Source organism: Symphodus melops (genome assembly GCF_947650265.1).
Source record: "Symphodus melops genome assembly, chromosome: 4".
NCBI lineage: Eukaryota > Metazoa > Chordata > Actinopteri > Labriformes > Labridae > Symphodus > Symphodus melops.
Window position 1 is genome coordinate 26,469,751 of NC_136694.1, and position 19,957 is coordinate 26,489,707.

The 19,957-nt window shown below is 40.7% G+C and overlaps 1 protein-coding gene and 1 long non-coding RNA gene across 10 annotated transcripts in view; both read left to right on the forward strand.

Annotated features, from left to right (window-relative positions):
- The window catches only part of rap1gapb (RAP1 GTPase activating protein b), a 98,579-nt gene that overhangs the window by 61,771 nt on the left and 16,851 nt on the right, over nt 1-19,957 (forward strand). For 7 of the 9 annotated variants that reach the window (XM_079341836.1, XM_079341831.1, XM_079341830.1 and 4 more), the window contains 12 exons: nt 5,686-5,733; nt 7,551-7,589; nt 7,775-7,960; nt 9,543-9,646; nt 12,988-13,066; nt 13,149-13,202; nt 15,337-15,420; nt 15,509-15,609; nt 15,946-16,075; nt 19,390-19,545; nt 19,692-19,763; nt 19,871-19,957. In XM_079341836.1, coding sequence (XP_079197962.1) covers nt 5,695-5,733; nt 7,551-7,589; nt 7,775-7,960; nt 9,543-9,646; nt 12,988-13,066; nt 13,149-13,202; nt 15,337-15,420; nt 15,509-15,609; nt 15,946-16,075; nt 19,390-19,545; nt 19,692-19,763; nt 19,871-19,957 — 1,131 coding nt within the window. In that variant the 5' untranslated portion in view covers nt 5,686-5,694. Of the gene's footprint in view, nt 1-467; nt 964-5,685; nt 5,734-7,550; nt 7,590-7,774; nt 7,961-9,542; nt 9,647-12,987; nt 13,067-13,148; nt 13,203-15,336; nt 15,421-15,508; nt 15,610-15,945; nt 16,076-19,389; nt 19,546-19,691; nt 19,764-19,870 lie in introns of those variants that run through there. The other 2 variants (XM_079341833.1, XM_079341838.1) reach the window with 2 other exon arrangements.
- On the forward strand, nt 13,381-13,586 carry LOC306823022. Its single transcript, XR_013778977.1, has 2 exons — nt 13,381-13,443; nt 13,476-13,586. It is a non-coding gene; the product is annotated as an uncharacterized lncRNA (long non-coding RNA).

Consider the following 19,957-nt stretch of genomic DNA (forward strand, 5'->3'; position numbering starts at 1 on the left):
ACTTCTATTTGCTACTCAGTATTGATCTAGAACATACTTCAGCATGCAAAGAGTCGTTAATGTGTCTGAAAGCTTGCACAGAAATAGAAGCATAAAAGCTCGTAACCATCTCTTTGAGTCTTTAAGAGCACTGCCGTAATTGTAAACCTACTTTTCAACATGTGCTGTAAAACACATTGAGCTGACTTTGACATAAACTGTATGATATGTGGACGTTGGTGGCTGTGTCGCTGATGTATAGAGAAGGATTTTGTCTTTTTTTTGCTGTTGCATATTTGGTTGAGTAATATGAGATGTGGGAAAATAGGAAAAGTAGCATCTGCAAATCGCACAAAAAAAGAGAACTGTGCAGTTTTGACATGCAGTGTGTGTGTGTGTGTGTGTGTGTGTGTGTGTGTGTGTGTGTGTGTGTATCTGTGTGTGTGTGTGTGTGTGTGTGTGTGTGTGTGTGTGTGTGTGTGTGTGTGTGTGTGTTATTAAAAAGAGCAGATAGCAGTTCCGAGCACAGGGAGGGGATAAATATTGTTCCACCCCCTCCGACCACTTCCTTTTGAACAGCTGTGTGTGTGTGTGTGTGTGTGTGTGTGTGTGTGTGTCTGTGTCTGTATCTGTGTCTGTCTGTGTGAGTGTGTCACAGGGTGGGGGACTTGAAAAAAGGGAAGGAAGGAAATGATATCCTCACATTACAGCACATGCTCACACTACACTCTGATGTATGGATTCTGATGGACAGCCATCAAGCTCCAGCTTCTCGGTTAAGCGCCTGAGCGACGGTGTCTGTCAATCTCGCTGTCTCTCCTCGTGGCTTACAGTGAAATCAACACCCAGCGCAACTGTCAGCTCACCCGCAACAGTGCTAGTGGAAGAATGACTGAGATCAGGGTGGCCAAGAGCACCTTATTGGACGGACTCCTCAGCAGTCCCTACAGTAAGCCTTTTCTCAAGAGACGATGTCTCAGTGATGTGAGTATTTTTTTCACTCGCTGGCAGTGAGAGCTTCTTCTCGCTCCTGTTATTGTTGCTTGTCTAGTTCTTAAGGTAGCTTAGAGACAGAGTTATACGTGTTTGGTGCTGCAGGAAAGGAGATATTGAATTTCAGTTCAATGTACAGAAGGATAGTGTCATGCTTCACTGCCTGGGATTTGGGCCTGGGGTTTGTTTATCTTTTCTTTTTCTTTGATAACTTGAACTGTATTGTTTTTAAGTGCTTTTCATTCTTCATATCTACACAGTCGTGTCAGTTTTCAAGAGAGCACATTTTGAAAGCACTGACCGCGTGGTTTGTTCAATACTCAATGACACATCAGAGGAAGATTCCACGTTTGAGAGGCAGTCGTGAAAAACTCACTACAGCAAGTCTTCACCACCAATCAAAAAAACCCAAAAAACATTTCGTTAAAAGCCTCATCTTTATGATGATTAAATAACGTCTGCATAAAATCTTCAGATTACTTTCACTTCTGCTAGATAATTAGGGAAGTTTTATTTTATTGTCAGCATGATTAAAACATGTTCATGTATTAAATAAAATTGCAAATAAAAGCTAACTGGTAGATATGGAGGACTTCAGGGGTGCAAATTGGAGGCTATAATAGTCTGAAGAAAAGTTGAACTCTGTCTGGATTGATCTTTACTGCTCAGCTCTACGAGAAATTACAGAACATTCTTACGATGACTAATAGTCTAAATTTAAACAACACAAAGACCTTCAGAGAACTGTCATTGCTCCAAGGTTTATCATATTCTTTATTTGACCGTTCTGTTTCCATATTGACAGAGCTCATGTTGTCTATGTAGGGGGCACATTTAAAAAGCATTGAGCACCTTTGTTCTGCATAAATCCATAAAAACAACAAACTGCAGGATTTAAAGACAGAAAACTACAAACTGAAAACAACATAAAAGCTAATGTGAGTATATGGGGCTGATGTCATTTATTGGTTAATTTGTCACATTTCAGCATAAGAAAAAATGGAAATTCTCCATCCCCTTCTGTGTTCAACTTAGAGGGAGGGATGAGGAGTGCCGCCAGCCCAGGTGTGTGGATGCCAACCTTTCTCAGGAGAGATTCAGTCTGCGTGGTTCACTGATAATCTGCTCAGCGTGAGACCGTGTCTGTTGATGTTGGTTTTGCAGTCAGGAGAGCAGTCGCTCTCTCTGAAAATCATATGGCACTGTTTGTTTATCACATGCCACAACAGACCCAGGCTGCACCTTGGGCTTTACTACAGCAGGTCAGGGTCAGTGGAGATGAGCGTGTTTTATGGCGGGTAATATATGTACAGTAGATGTGTGTTTATATATGCAAAGGAGGAAATGTGTATGCACAGGTAGGCTTTCTCGTTATGAGGCGTGTGTGTGTGTGTGTGTGTGTGTGTGTGTCTGTGTGTGTGTCTGTGTGTGTGTGTGTTTTAAGCCCTGCAGTAATATAAGCTGTCATGCGGAAACATCAGCTTGGCACTTCAGTCCACTTGTGTTACATGGTGAGCAGAGGTCTCGCCCCCACAACAAGCAGTGCCGTCGGGGCGGTTGTGATCCTCTCCAGCTCTGTTTGGAGCTGATTCAAATCCTCTGCAGATGAGACATGCGTGTCTGATACTGTTTTTTTTTTTCTACCTTCACCTCTGTTAATTAGAAAACACACTTAACTGTGTTCTGTGGCGATGCATGGTCGAGGTGTAATTATAAAGCAGGTAACAAGTTGAAGCGTCCTTGTCTAATGAGAAGCACCGGTATCAGAACAGCACTGCACACACGGTGAATAATAAAAAAGATTAAACCACAGATGACGTGAATCTTAGCATCCAGAGGATCAATTGTAGCTTTATTATTATTCCTGCCATGCACAGACTCTTTACCAGGGGATCACACGATGGGTTCAGCATTCACTCATTAAACACGTTGTATGTAAATTCCACCACCAGGGGGCTCTCAACCAAAACGATAACAATAGATGACTTAGAGACTGGCAAGGAATCATGGGAGTGATTCTTTTTGCTACTTCCCATCACCAACACCACCGTAATGAAAACAAACTGAGTTGATCGTAGAGAAGACGAACAGGCCCAACAGACCTGAGGAAGAGATTATGTACATGCAGTAACAGTACGGCAACTTACAGTAGCAGTTTCAGCTTCCTTATGCAGCTGTCGTTGACTTTACATGTCAAGTCTGTCATGGGGGCTCTGATATGGAGCGTTACAGCTTGCTATTGCACTGCAAGTAGGTTTTATGCCAAAGCCCACCAAACTAAATTCCTCTATTGTTGCTCTAAGTTACAATCAGAAAACGGTCTGTTTACCTGTATTTGGCGGTCAGCATGGCTCCCGTCTGGAGAAACTGGCCAACATTACAAACCAAGGCCAAACATAAATGAATCATTGACACGATACACAGAGGAAGTAAAATGATTGAATACGTTCGCTGAGGGCTTCTGTATGATATTGATTTCTAATGGTGGGAGTTTTAAATTTTCAAGGAACATTTTTCTGCACATCCTCAGCTGTCAATAGCTTAGATTTTATTTTTACTTCTTCAAACCAGGGCCAAGCCAAACTCCATCTCCTGGTAATAATAAGTCCCCCTTTAGATTTAATACAAATCTCTTTAATGCACCTGAGAGCGTCAGTCTTCAAAATCACAGTCTAATTTGACTGTCGCCTGAGCTGTTGGCTGTAGCAACAGTGACGAGCACCGCTGAGCTCTGCGGCTCTTACTCCCTCCAGAGTTGCTTGTTTGTCTTGAACTGCTGAGGAACTGTTCTCCTGCTCGGAGCAGAACAAGAGCCTCAGTGAGATTGTTGTCGAGTGGGCTGGGGGTGTCTTTAGGGATGGAGTAAGAAATTAGACAGGTGGTCAGAGATTAAAAAACAAGAGGATTCATGTCTTGAGGTGAAGGTTGAGCAAAGACAGCAGGGAAATATCAACACAAAAATGAAGCCTTTTATCCTGATTGGATCTGTGTCGACTCTCTCCCTCAGAGCTCCGACCTGCTTGCCATGATCGAGAGGATGCAGGTACTGTCAACTCTCCCGGGGCTTTAACTTCTGTATTCTGCTTAAACACTTTCTCACAAACTTTAATCAAAGGCCGTCCTCAGATTTTCACTCCCTTTGGACACAAAACTTCCATTTGCTTCTGTTTCTGGACTCCTGTTCTCTGTTCGTCCTGCTATTTTTGTATACCAGATCACAACACTTTTTAAACGCTTGTCCGTGCATCCCTTTCTTTGCCATTAACGGGCTTTTCGTATTGGCAGTAGTGATAGCTCGAGCCTTACTATTCAAACCTGAAGCTAGAGGATTTGCTGAACAGAGCAGTGTTTTCTCTGCACAGCTATTAATATTATTTATTTATTTTATTTTTTGTGTGCGTGTTTATATGTGTGAATTGTTTCTGAATGTGCCGAGATGGATTTGTTGGAGCTGCAGTTGTTTTTTTGGCCCAGGATGTTCAATTTGTTACAAACACCAGAAACTAGAACAGTGGATTAGACAAGCCCCCAAAGGCATCCACATATAGTCTTTTTACACAGAATTATAGTTCAGTATTTTCTTACTGAATGTTGGACTAAAGCAAACGGATTACGGTATTTTTGTTTCTCCTTTTTGGAGGTAAAACTGGCATGAAATCGACCTTTCAGCTTTGGCTTTGCTGCATCACGGTCAATTTCAAATGATCCTTAAACACTTCATCATTTTATCTGAAAACATTTGAAGCAGTGAGCATCAAACAACATCTTCCTTTAGTTTTACAGCTGAAGCCAATGAAGAACATGTGTGATAAATCGTGCTCTCTAACCGTGGACATCCGTGTTCGTAATGTGCTCATTTAACAGGATCGTCTGGTGTGTCTTGGAGCTATTTTGGGGGCAGAATTCAGACCTTTTTTTTCCTTCTTTTTTTTACATTGTTTACTTGTGGTTGTAAAGAAGCTGAGCAGCACAGGAGCAACCCCAGCTGTATACAATAGCAGCATTGATATTAGTAACACACAACAGTAGAGGAAATGAGGAAGAGAAACAGAAAGCTGTGCACTCATCTTCAAAGGTAACAAAAGTGCTTTCCACACCCCCACCCCCTCCTTTTAAAAAAGTGCTTCACATTTGATGCATTTCATGTCATGCTGCAGGGTTTTGGACAATAAAGGGGGCCACTGATCAGGAATGCTGAGTTACTCATCTCCCTCTCTCAGTGCTTTGGGAACTGTCAGCGTTTATGAGTAAGCAGCAGAATAATCATAGAGTGGATTGGAAGTTTTATTTTGACAGTTTTTGGCCATTAAATGAAAAAAAATTGTAGTTGATGATACCTTTAAGTTCGGCTTGATAGAAAAGACCTTTCCTGCTCTCATGGACCTCTGCTTATCTTTTCTAAAAGCCCCGTAGATATCACTTCCTTTACTTTCTGTTCATGTGGCCCGTCTGGTGATCGAGCTTGTGTTATGTCAACATGAATTATTGCAACTGAGCTGCTGCACAAATAATGTCAAGAAACCTCAAAATCAAAAACGCTTTGCAATGTGCTCCTCTGTCTATTTTCACAGGTGTGAAGTGTGAGGTGGATATTTCACCTGCTCCCTCAGTATTGTTTCATTTCTCTCCCCCTCTCTTTCGCTCCCTCTCTCTCTCTCTCTCTCTCTCTCTCTCTCTCTCTCTCTCTCTCTCTCTCTCTCTCTCTCTCTCCAGGGTTGCAGAATGGATGAGCAAAGATGCCCTCTCCCTCCCCCGCTCAAAGTGAGTCACAAATCCTCCCTTCTCCCCAACGAGCACAGTGTGGTAAAGCATCAGAGTTAAAACCTTTCGTTATCAGCTGTCAGACAGGCTTTAGGACGCTCTCCGAATGAGTTTGGTGCGCAGCAAGGACTAGTAGTGCAAATCCTAAAATGTCCTGTTACCTGGAATGGCAGATGCAGGTGGCATTGAGAAACACTCTGGAGATCTGAGGTCCAGTCAGAGAGGGCAATAGATGGTAATCGTTTGGAAGTAGAAGAAAATAAAGTGATTTATTGCAGGGGGCTGACAACAACCAGGGGATCACCTCTTGTATGTGTGAAGTGGTTTTAGAGAAAGGACAAAGTTCTGCAAGGCGACAGCTTAGTGTTCAAGTATAAAGGCAGAAACAGCTACAGAAGAAACACCTGTGGAAATCTGAGCATATACGCTCACGTGTGACTGCTGACCACTTCATCACATAACCATGAGATTTAATGTTACTGCTGGAACAACCTACACACTTGTGGACAGGCTTCACAAAAATCCTTAATTCGAGCTCCGAGGATTTATTTTCTATGCAACTACAAGCATTAAGTGGGTTCAGGCATTAACACGAGGTAACAATGCCTGGTTTACTGTCCACCCAAAAAGTGTTGGATGGAGTTAAGCCCTCCAGTAAACTGGCACCTCCAGTTTTACGCCCACTGTTGTCTTCATGGATAGTACTATGTCACATAGCAAATATTTACCTTCAGGATTTTTAAAACTCTTAGACAAAGTATTTGTTTAAAAAAAAGTATAATATACAGAGTTCCCCATGGGCAGCTCTGATTCAAATCCCATCTGGTGGCTCCTTTCCCATTTAGTTTCAAGATATTGGTTTCTCGTGAGAAGTCTTGGGAACCAGCTCAGGGACAGCAATACACTTTCTGTTCAAATATCTTTGAAGCTTAGAGGATGATTCCTCTTTAGTTAAGTGATCTGACTCTTTGTATTATCTTTTCGATTTCTAAAGAACATATAATGAAATGTCATGGTAAAGCTTGTACTCTTGTGTATGAACATTTTTTTATTACTTTTACTTGGTTGAACAAAGAGACTAAAACTATCTAGCTTTCCCTTCTTTCACACATAGTTTTTTACTTCTGATGGTACAAGTCCAGTTGTGCTCTGCATGGATTGTTGATATAGGCTTTATCTTGGGAATTGGGGAAAATCACGTCTGGAACTGAGGGAAATTGGGTTTTGCCAAAGATGGAAATTGTAGCATATTGTTCCAAACTGGTTTTAGTTGTTCAACACAACAGATAAATGGCACAGCACAACTACAGGGCAACAGGAGAGAGGAAGTGGTTGTTATGTGATGTCTTTCAAATAGCTCTGAATGCATAAGCAACAAGAAAGTGAAAGTACATTTCTCTCACTTGAATATCGAGTTAAAGGGCAGAAATCAGTTTCTCTTTCAATGCTGAAGGTCACATTCCCTTTTCATCTCTGTGCTTAATTGTTTTGAGTCTTTGGAGAATATAAAACATGCCACCTTCAACCAAACCACTAACAATATACAGACTGACACCTCAGACGCCGTTTGTTACTAACAAAACGTCTTTAGCAGGAAGGATTTTGTTTTGTCAGACAGCTAATGTGGTTTCTGTCGTGTTTGCGGGAAGAGAAATGTAAGTGTGAAAAATGCAGAACTGGATGACAGTATGGTTAATGTTCTGTCACAGCTGGGTTTTTTTATGTTCATTGTTATTTTCTTCAAAGAAACAAAACAGAAAGCACGACTGGAAGCTGCTGTTTGTCAGACTGACTCATTTTTGTTTCCCTCCCTGCAGACAGAAGAGGACTACATCCCTTACCCCAGCGTTCACGAGGTAAATAATGTCCTCTCCGCTCAAATCCATCACACTCTGCACTTTATATTTTATAGTTGTCAGAAACAGCGATTCTAAGAAGAACAAGAATATTAAAGCATACATTTTCTGCAAAGTTATCGTAAGCTCACCAACGTATAAATGCTAGATTCAATTTGTTTTCATTATTTTTTACATCCATTCAGGTTCTGGGGCGCAGGAGCCCTTTCCCGCTCATCCTGCTGCCTCAGTTTGGAGGCTACTGGATCGAGGGGACGAACCATGAGCCTAAAGACACACCTGAGGCAGAACAACCCCCCTGCCCCAGCACCCAGGTCAAACTGGAGACAAACAGCATGGCCAAGATCTACAGGAAGCATTTCATGGGCAAAGTAAGGATGGGAGCGAGGGGGTTTGTTTTATGCACTACAACAGAGAAAATGTAAATATTTCTCTTTAAACCTTTGCATCCTGGCATTGAGTGGCCTCCAGATCAGTTTTGGTAGAGAAAAGTCTTGAAAAATGTGGTTCAAGAAATTGTCCACATTTCGTTCACAAATGAAAGGTTTGTTTAACTTGAAGGTGACGTATTGTGCAAAATACACTTTACCATGTTTTTTGCTAACACTAATATGTCTCCCTAGTCTGTCTATAAACCCCCCAAATTATGAAAAAAAATTTCTTATCCGTATCCTCTCCATGATTTTCCATTCATGACATCATAAACTGGCAGTAGCCCCTCCCCCAGGTGGGTGACACTCAAAGGGCTAGTTTGTTCTGCCCTCTGATTCCGCTTTCTCACACGTAAATCGGACATATAATAAGACAGCTTGAGTCAATCTTGTCCTTCCAGATAAAGGGCGTGGTTGCAAACGGCTCACTTGCGTTTAAAGCTACAGACACAGAAACAGCCTGTTCTGAGCAGGGCTGAAATAGAGGGATCAAATACAGCATCATAGTGGATTGTTTAAACCGGTCGAAAAGAAGAATAATATCTGACCTTTCAGGTCGAAACTAAGACAAAGAATCATCTTTCTCATATTGTGTGCATCTTTTTTATCCTGTTACTTTTACAGATCAATACCACAACGGCTTTTCATGCACACGGAGCAAACCATAGGCCACACAACATGAGTCTTTATGGATTATCTGAAATGAAATTATTTGAATCACTTAATTTGACTTTGATTTTTGCCAAATTCCGACGCTATGTCGATCCACTATTCATTAAGTGAAAGGCTTTCAAGCCTGTGTCCTGATTATTCTGCTAAAACCTTGTGCGTACCACTGAAGTGTAAGAGTTGTGTTGTGTGTCGTTGTCACATTAGAAACAAACAAGAAGCATTGATGGTTAATCTACAGTCATTAATAGATACATTAATAAATACAATAATTTTCTGCAGTGTCCCTCTCCGTCTGTGCAGCAGCAGAGCTGTTTCACCGCAATACTATTCATGTATTCATCATCACTTCTCATTATTTCAGTCAGACTGAAGCAGACAGCTGGTGATCTTAAATTGTTGAGCTGGCATCGTCACACACCGCTCTGCTGCAGCGTCTGATTGGTTGCTTGTTGCTTAATTATTCCAAACATTGCACCTGTATGAAAGCGTCTGTTCCATGCATTATTCTTCTCCTGATTTTTTCAATTTTTTTTCCTTTAATTTCTCACATTTGTAGTGATCAAAACAACGCTAGTGTCACCATATGATGCTGTTTGATTTGTGTCAGTAAAGGTAATGCAAGCAGATTTAAAAAAGAGGGTTTTGGAATTCTCTGACTCACGATTTTAAACATTTTCCTCAAGGGGAATTTTCTTGCCTCACTTTAATTAAAAGACTGTCAGTGTCTCCACCACCTTACATTTTTTAATGTATTCCTCGCTGTTTTTAATTATTATTGTGCCAGCCATTGTCAGGAGCTGAATGAGGATTCATCCTTGCATTAAACGTTCTTCTGCTTATCTGCCCTCAGGAACACTTTAATTATTACACCATGGATGCTGCTCTGGGACACTTGGTCTTTTCCATGAAGTACGATGTCATCGGGGATCAAGAGCATCTGCGCTTGATGCTTCGGTAACAATTTCCTACTTTCTTTATCTCTGCTTTTTCTCGCATTTGTGCATTTTGTCAGGCTACTGCTGATCAGACTTTGCTGTTTTGCTTTATCTCTTGCACTTTTTCTTTCTCTGTCCTGCATGTTTCCCCTCCAAAAAATATGTGTATTGAGATTATTCTCCTCATGTGTCTCCAGAATAACACTATTCCATACAAGCATTTTCAAAGATGGTTGACGTCTCTGAATAGATAAAGATGGGGTTTGTTGCACTAGAATATTGTAAAGTGGAGATTTGAATACTCCTAGGAAGAAGAGCATCACTTCTCACAGGTTGCCTTGGAGATGAATTCTAAACAGTGTTTTCCACCTGTGCCGCTGACAATAGGCAAACTAACCTCTGCAGTCAGACAGCATTCAGTAGATTTTACCATCAATTTTGTTTTTTAATTTAAAATGAATTCAGACAACTGCATATTTTACTTTGTCTCAGTGTCCAAGGACAACTTGTGTGACTTGCATCTGTCTTTCTTTTCTAAATTTTCAGCAACTCACAGAACTGCTTCGGATATGTGTCATTTTTTATTAGGATTTTGAAGGAGGTGTGCGTCAAAATATTTTGGAAAATTCTGTCAAACTTTTGCGACCTTTGCATCTCATTGTTGTCATTCTTGTACTGAGTTGTGTTGTAATTTGCGGGGATGAACCAATGTATTAGTTTAACATCAGTGTGGCTGATATCAGCACTTTCAAAAAAAATAGTCTTCCATCACGTACAAATGTCAATAGATGATCTGATGGTCAGATGGGAAAGAAAAATGTCGGCAGTGTGGGAGTCTTAGACGGTCTCTGATAAAGATCATCAACATGCAGTTTGTAAGACATGTTTGAGCGACATTTCAAGGGAAAGGACATAAAGACAATTTCAACCAAAAAAAATAAAAAAGTGTACCTGGAGGAAATTACCTACCCTACCTTTAAACATCCGTATCAGCCCTGGTTTCACCGTCAGTGCATCTGCTCTCATTCAAAAAAGTCTGAGCTATTTGTATGATTCAACATAAACACTCAATCCTGTTCATTTTGACTTTTAAAAAAATCGACAAACTGTGCCTCAAAGTGCTCAACAATCAGCGCTCTATTCATCCCTTGAGTTTGAGTGTAAAGCCTCCCACCCATTAGCATCACACGCACTCTTGCTCACTCGCTCAGATCCTCCTTCACTTTATTCTAAAGACAGACGAGGTGGAGCGAGAGAGGGAGAGAGAGAGAGAGAGAGAGAGAGAGACGTTATGTAACCTGTGAATTAATTGTAGCATTGAGAGACACCGCTCCATGTTTTAATAGCTGCTCTCTCTCTTTGTTAATGGAGCTTTCGAGTGGATGAGTATATCAGGAGGTATCACTCATTCGGCCCACATCAGTTTTCACACTGTGATGTTTTCCAGTGTGCGGACACAACCCACAGTCACCCCATCAAACTCAGTCACCTCGGCGTGTGTATTCACAGGAACTGACTCACTCAGTCCGTATTTAAAGCACCTGTAAGAGAGCTACATGATTAGTCATACTCTATTTTTATTCATACCGTCACACACAAACTCCTCCTTAAACATTTTCGAGATTTAATATTTCAAGCATGTGTTAGACTCAGCAAAAGTGAAAGCAAAAATATGTCTGAAAACAGGAGATGGAGATGGTTCTTATTTTATTTTTCATCTCGATTAATCGCTCTAATTATTTAACCTCAGTTTATTGCATTTTAATCACTTTTGAAATGTAATTGTTTTGCATTTTAAAACAGTTTTACTTGGTCTATTTGCTGCTGTCTTTATCTAAAGCATACTGAACTGGTTTTACTTTTAAATAAAATAAGGAACTTCTGTATGATGAAGGGTTATGACATTATCTTAACCACAGAAAAGGAACTCGCTACAGATTGTGACTAAAAAAACCCAAAAAACGTTAAATTGAACAGTAAAAGTGAAATAACTTCATGTCAGGTGGATTTTACTTTTGACTTTTTGTCAACCGAGTTGCTAGGAGTTTTTTTTAATTGAGATGAACCATGCACAATATTTACACCCTGTGAATTTTGCGGAGGCATGGGGGGGATGAAGTGATCCCCCTCTGCGCAGCCTTTGAAGGCAGTAACATAAAGGTAACAGGGAGGGGAGAACAGTGCTGTGTGTGTGTGTGTATGCCTGACTGTGTGTGTGTGGAGCTTCAACTGTACTGTGCTCTGTCATGCTTCAATATCGTCCTATGGCAAAAGTGAGATCACAGATTGGGACGTCAAAACTTTCAGACTATCAGATTCAGATCAGGTTTAAAACGTGTTTGAAGGAGCCTGTTGGCTGTTTTGATCACACATTTGTTCCACAAGAGCAAAATATTTAGCATGAACACGAACAGATGCATCTGGGAAAACGACTGGCAAGAGTTGCTTGAGTGTGAACTTCTCCTAACACATGCAAATAGACGGCAGAGCTAAAAGTGACTCTGAAAGCATGCAAGATCAGCTTTCACACATAAAGACAACAGGGTGAATAAGGACAAAAGCCTTTCACCTCGCAGTTAATAATGTGTCATTATGCTTTGGAAGTACAGCTAACTTTCTATTATATAATTGGATGGACATGCTTACCATAGTAGTGTCATATTAAGGCTCGTAAACACACATTTCAAACCTCTGCTAACACATTTTTCTGTTTTGCTTTCAGTCCTGGAACGGCGATAACAGACGCCATCCTCCAAACTCTTTAAATACAGAGTTTCTTTTTTAAGTACAGCTCCAAACACAATCTGTGCAGAAATCTGAAGCTATAACAGGCTCACTGAGCCTACTTACGGCTGCAAAAACAACCAAGCAGAAGCAGGGTTCAGGGAAGGACAGGCTTGTCTCTGCATTGTATTGTGTTTTTTTACCCACTTAGTACAGTGTAGTGGAGATCTGTGGCTGTTGTATTGTTTGATCGCAGATGTGAGCAGCTCGGTGTGATTTGCAAAAACAGTGAGCTGGTTAACTGTCCTCCCACATTTTGAAGTGTTGTGTTTGTCCAGATACGATTATTATTTGTAAAAGTAATTACGAGCAGCTCAATAATGCGGCTATTGTCTACCCTGTTTTTCTTGATCTCTTTGAAACACTCAGTGGATGCTTTGTTTGTTACAGTCAAATGGAGCAGTGACCCCCTGAACAAGTAACCATGCCCATTGTTCAAACACATCAAGTGTAAAGACCATTAAGCTCCCACTCCACATAGCAATCTATAGGATCCCCTTTGAACTGGAAATATATCCTCATGAATGCTAAGCAGCACCACTGCTTTAAATTCAAAAGCTTCTGCTTTTCTTTCAGCACAAAGGTAAAAACCTACCATGATGTGATTCCCATTTCCTGCCTTACCGAGTTCCCTAACGTGGTTCAGATGGCCAAGGTAAACAACATCATGTACACAGTAAATAATGCACTTTGTCTATTTAAAAGCGGAATCGCTGAATATGCCTCTCTGCTTCCAGCTTGTTTTTGAAGAAGTAAACGTGGACAGGTTTTACCCCGTCCTCTACCCTAAGGTAAGCACTTACACTCATTGGCAACAATCGGCTGTAAATGTGTGGGGGGGTTTTCAGCAGGTTATGAAACAGACTGAAAGTGATACTGAAGCGTCTACGTCAGGGGTGCTCACACTTTTTCGGCATGGGAGCTACTTATAAAATGACCAAGGCAAAATGATCTACCTAATATAAACGCGCAAAACATATTTTTATTTAGAATTTAGCTCTATACCTGTATATTAAGTGTTTGGTAAAGGTTGTGTGGGGGGGGGGAGGGAGAGAGAGAGAGAGAGAGAGAGAGAGAGAATGACTCTGGCCTTTGTATGTAACTGGGTCCTGGTCTTCACGTCTCTCTCCTGTCTCATCCTCTGTTGAATTTTTAAAATGAAAAGTCCAAGTATACGACTGAGTCATGATTACTGATTACTTTAACTGTAATGCCATGTTTAGTTACATTATTACTTAATCCACCCAAATAATATTATTGATGGATAATTCATACTGTGACTGAACAACATGATTAACAACTGATTAACATGGCCTTGAAATATTCCGATTCATTGCATATCCTTTCGTTTTCCAGCCTAGGCTACATTTCCATCTCTATTTTTTTATCTGTTTCATCTGTAGGCTCCTTCACTATGTTTCTCATTCTCTTAGCTTATTACAGTTCTCACCTTTCCTCCTCTTTGCCTGATGACCCTCTGCCTTTCTTGCTGCAACAAATGATAACTTGATTGATGCAGCCTTTTAACACTACGTTACATATTTTAATATTCATTCAGCAAATACAGTCACATCGCGACCGTCTTTACTTTCGGTTTTAATGAAACGAAACTTAAGAAGAAAATGCGGAGGCGCGGAGCTCTGAGCCGTTTTTTTTTTCATAGTGAGGATGGACGATAGGCTGAAGTCTACTTTATAATGCTTTGCGATCTACCCACACTGCCTTCACGATCGACTGGTAGATCGCGATCGACGTATTGAGCACCCCTGGTCTACGTGAACTATGAGGAGTCAGAAAAAAAAACATGTTTTCAGCATGTGGTGGAAACAGCACGACGAAAGCACAACATACACATATAACGAATAAGATCAGCTAAGAGGTCCACTTTGTCCACCGGGGGGCGCCAATTTAACACAAACCTGGTTTCTCAAATTAGCGTAACAGTGTGTATGTACACCATGTGGGCATTAGATATCACACGTTATCCGATGATCGTGGTCCACACTGCATCCGTTAAATGTGTACTCCTTTTCTTTGTGAGTGTCTCTTTGTAAACATTCAGATATTACCATGTGGGGTTAAATTAAAGGTGAAAAGAAGGAAGTGCTGTGATTTTATATTAACATGCTGCGGACTCAAGTCACAACACAAAGCTGATCAATAAACGACTCCTGGTGAGCTCCGGCGTGTCAACACAGATGTGCATTTATTTAAGCACAGCTATCTCTACTTTGTTAAACAAGCGTACAATTTGTGTTGAGTGGGGAAAGTGAAAGAAAATCAAAAATGTTCTGTTAGACACTGCCAGTGCCTCGTACCCGTTCTTTGTCCATGTCTTCACGGGTGACAGGAATTCCAATAAATCTTGTGTTGAGGTTTAAACGGGTGCGTTCGTGCTGTTTTGCACTGCGTTGAATGCGAGCTGACACTGAGGAAACAATTGGATCAAGCTGATTGTGTTGCTCTTGCGCACTTGCGTCAAATGACCCGTTGTAGGATGTTTTTAGCAATCCAGTGGACAGTCATTCTGTCCGTTAACTGCTCCATGGGGATGGATATTTATAACCTTGAAGCTAATGTTAGCATCTGATTATGAGATAAAGATAACCATACTGCAATGCATAAACGATGATGCTAGCTTGCTCAACAATTTAACTTGTACATGTTAGGATAACTCATCAATTGCAATAAAGTGGGATTTTATAAGATATTAAGTTTACAAAAATCCACCTGTTCATCGTCTCTGTCATCACTCTGCCTGTTTTTCCTGAAAGGCGTCAGATGTTTTTTGTGTTTTTTTTTGCTTGTATTCAAAAGGGTCGCTATAGAGAGACAGTAGATTTGGGGAAAGGCATTGGGGAGTAGACATACACCAAACATCATCACGACTAGGACTCTCCTTTCAACATCTCCTCTCATCCTTAGGCATCAAGACTCATTGTCACCTTTGACGAGCATGTGATCAGCAACAACTTTAAGTTTGGAGTAATTTATCAAAGATTTGGCCAGGTGAGTGCGCTTCAGAGATAACACTCTTAATCTTTAGCTGTCCAAGTGTCGGTCCTCCTGAGGGTTTTATTTTCTTATTCCTGTGCAGACCACAGAGGAGGAGCTGTTTGGGAACATGGAAGAAAGTCCTGCCTTTGTCGAGTTCTTGGAGTTTTTGGGCCACAAGATCGAGCTTCATGACTTTAAAGGGTTTGGAGACTTTTCACCTTCTTCATCTGGAGTTTTGGTTCATTCACATTCATATTATTGATCAGCGCTGGCTAAGTGGGAATCCCTGAAAAGGCAATTTGGAGTGTATTTATGGTATAGCTGACATTTTGATTGAGTGGGCAGGAGAAGTGCCCTTGGCATCCGCTCAATGATGGATGAGCGTGGATGGAGAGCATGCTCTTCTCTTAACAAGTCTTTGTTCTGTTTTCCTCATGGATTTTTTTTTTTCATTCTTCTTTATTCTCCTCTTCCCTTTATTATCTTGCTTCCTTCCTTAAATCCTCCCTCTCTTCTACTCTTTCTTTTCTTCTGTAGGTTCCGGGGCGGGCTGGATGTTGCACACGGTCAAACAGGGACAGAATCCGTCTACACAAGTTTCCACAATAAGGAGATTATGTTTCATGTGTCCACCAAACTGCCTTACACAGAGGGAGACTCACAGCAGGTAAAGTGACATTCCAGTGATTTATTATGTGGTTACCTAAGAAATGTTTTCAAGGCTCCTATACTGATAATTAGTTATTTAGGCCTCTACCTGTCTATCCTCCATGTTTCAGACTATACCCACAGCAGCTAAACAGCCTGGGCTGTAAAATGAACAAGTTTAAATGCTGATGAAACAAAATGAATCATTTAAAAACATTTTCATGAAGAAGATTTCATTTGCTTTCTTTTGGCGTTTTCAGTATAAACAATGAAAATTAAAATAAAGTGTGAATCTTGATGGGTTGCTCATCAACATGTGTCACTCAGAGCGTTTGAGTTCTCCCTGTTTGAAGGGAGGAGGTTGTTCTCAAGCATGAAGTGAACAGATGCTGAATGAGTGGAAATGTACATATTTTTCAAGCAGAAAAAAAGTAATTGAAGCAGCTTCATTACAGGCACGATGACGGCATTGGTCCCTTTACCTGCTTCGTTCAAAAGTTGGCTATCTAACATGTTGGCTCACTCCAACTTTTTGCTGAAATTCAATCAGGGGCTTGCAGGACAAATTTTGGCATTTGCATTCAAACACATCTGCAACCTCCTCCTCCGAAAAGTTTAGAGAAATTTTCGGGAGTTTTGCGCATGTGTGAAATCACCAAGTCTAAAGCTAAAGATAGCCTCACTCAGCACTGAGGCTGGAAACTCTTTGAATTTGCACGGGTTCTAGTTTTTCCCTGCCTCATACAGTGTCTTCCTTTTTCCTTCCAAACATAAACTTTTTGAAGGTCTACTCACTATCGCATGCAAAGAAAACCCAAGAGTAATTTCTTGCAACATTGACGTAATAACCAATTATTTTAGAGTATATTCAATTTGCAAATATTTCCCCCACTCTGTCGACACTTACTCTGTCATTCAGTGGGAAGCTGTGATTAATCCTCCACGCACGAGGCAAACAATGAGGAGGCAGTCATTTCTAATTGTGTAGACACAAAAGATAAATCTGTTTATACAGTAAGTTGGCTTAAGGGGTGTGTGCATAGGATTTTTTTTCATTTCCTTTGGACAGATTTAGGCTAACCGTTCCCCACTGATTGTAGTCTTTTGGCAAAGTTAAACTAAAGAGCTGCTGACTGTACCTTCAGCTTTACTGCAGAGAGATGAGAGTGGTATTGATCTGTCAACAGAAAGCTAATACACTTAGCCTACTGTCCAGAATGAACTACAACTGTGATAAATTGCAATTAGAAGTACCTGATAGTGATGTGCATTTGCTAAGCCGTCTATTTCCTTTTTTTTTAAAGCTTTCAGAGGCATTATCGTTTTCTGTACTGGCACTGAAGTGTCTCTGTGAAGATTTCCTTTTTGATGCCGTGTCACTTTGTTTGTTGTTTTCTGATGCACGCGCCCTGCACAACCTCTCAGGTTTGTTACCAGAGTAACCCTCCAAAGGCATGAAGGGACACCGTGGGTATAAACAAAACCCACATGGGAGGATTCATGGGGGAACTTAGGAAAGGGTGCAGTTGTTAGAGCATTGCTGTATTTCAGAGAGTGGCGAAAAGGCAGAATTGTTGCTGCCAGCCAGATCTAAGCATGACACCATTTTTAAAAAAGTTAAAGGTGTCTCAATCAAGCCTCGTTGAGTTTGTATCAAATTTATGCCTGTTGCTTAAGTTTTTATTTCAATCCTCATTCTGTCTTTTCCCAGTTTATGACTCTATTGACTTTGCTTTCTCAAAATAAGCCCAAATACAAACCTTTAGGAATGTTCATCTCATCTTTAACTCTTTTTATTTGCATGGAAACTTCTACAATTGTTATATATGTTATAACATTCAGTTTTACTTATTTGAAATATAACGTTTGGGTTCTTACATTTTCTCTTCTTTTTATGGGGGGGAGTCCTTTACCTATGAAAAAAAACCTTTTCCATTAACTCCGTGTTTTTGGATGCTTCCTTGAGAACTTGCCGGTTCCTGAAACAGATGGTAGATTGTTCTCATGTGAACAAACAGGGAAATAATTAGACTGCTTGCTGGATAAGACTCACCCATAAAACACAGAGCAAACATTTACTTTGCACACAATCAATCATCTCTTTTTAACATTATAGTGCTGCTCAAGCGGTCAGTAAAGCAGATAGCAACAGATGTGAAGTGGCTTGTCGAGGGAAAATTCTTTAGTGTCAAACAGCCTGATAACTGCCGGAGGGTAACCAATGTTCCCGAATATAGCTCTGCTGTCATGATGTTGATGTTGTTGCTTCAAAGATAAAGCATGAGAGGTCTGTCTTTTTTTCCCCGTCTCTACCTGAAGAATATTTTCACCGTAGCATTTTCGTTCCATTCATCACTAAACTCTCCGCCTGCAAAATCTGATACATGTGCTTCTTCTCACATGCTGCTGTGGAAGGATTTTGGTTTGCTGAGTGTCGTAATAAGTGTCTATTTCAATTTTGAAGAGCTGAACAGAATACGTTGACATATCTACAAACATTTCAGAGTCTTTTACTGTTGAATTGCTCGAGAAAAAACATTTCTGAAAGGATGTTTTTCACATTTCGAACAGAAAAAAAAAAGCATACATTAAAGTTGTAATTCCACGTTTTGTTTTAGATTTTTTATTTCATAAGATTGAACAAGGAGAGATGAAGAAGGAGATATTTTTTCTGCTGGCTAAATTGGATTACTAGCAAAAGGCAATAAAGTTACAACATTTATATTCTAGCAGGTGGCCCTAAAGGGCTTTGCAACATCCAGCCTTTTAAACGATATTGCCTGGCTCCAATGGTTTGGATTGCTGACAGACAGCCAATAACTTAATTATAAACTTTGCATTGCTTGAACTTATATTCAGATTCATTTATCTCTCATGCCAGTTTTGGAAGCGTAGGTCTTAATTACTGCAGCCCAGTGATTGCTATATTGAAAGTACTCATCTTATTTTTTATGTTATACCTTAATGTGGGTAGAAACTTGAAGATGAACAAAATGCAAGCCTATAAGGGAAACAATTTTCTGTGCATTTATTTATTTTTACTCATTTCGTAGATTCCTTTTCTATGGATAAAGATTCACCGGAGACACAGTTAGACAATAGAATTTCATTTTTTAGGGATTGTTGTGTCACCCTGAATGTCATATTTCTAAGAAAAAAGGTTCAACCTTTAGACTAAAGTTATGTCAGTCTCTCTCCAGGGACTACATTCATTCCAACTCAATCTTTCAGTACAAATGCTGGAAGTAATCCTGGGGCCCGTGTTTTTGAACCTCTAAGTGACGATTTGAGATGTTTCCACACCTGTTAGCTGTGTTTTCCTGTCCCATGCAGCTGCAGAGAAAGAGGCACATAGGCAACGACATTGTAGCCCTCGTGTTTCAGGAGGAGAACACGCCCTTTGTCCCAGACATGATCCAGTCCAACTTCCTGCATGCATATGCAGTGGTGCAGGTGGAAAATGCATGTACGGACAACGTCACCTACAAGGTCAGTCTTCTCAGCCACCTTCACGTCACCTGATGAACCCATTTTAGATTCACTATTACATAATTCAGGAGCGTTTTAGTCCTCTGTGTGGCTTTAAAATGTGACATCAAGTGTCACACTCATGGTCGCCGGGTTTTTTCCTAAAGGTGTCTGTGACAGCGCGGGATGACGTGCCTTTCTTTGGGCCCGCTCTGCCTGACCCTGCCATCTTCAAAAAGGTCAGCAGTCGTATAAACCCCCCCTCTCCCGCCCACCCCACCTACTTGTATCATAATAAACCTTTATATACTCTGCCTTTCTGTCTCTCTATTGTTGCTTTTCTCAGGGCCCAGATTTCCGTGAGTTCCTCTTCACAAAGCTCATCAATGCAGAATACGCTTGTTACAAGGCTGAGAAGTTTGCCAAGCTTGAG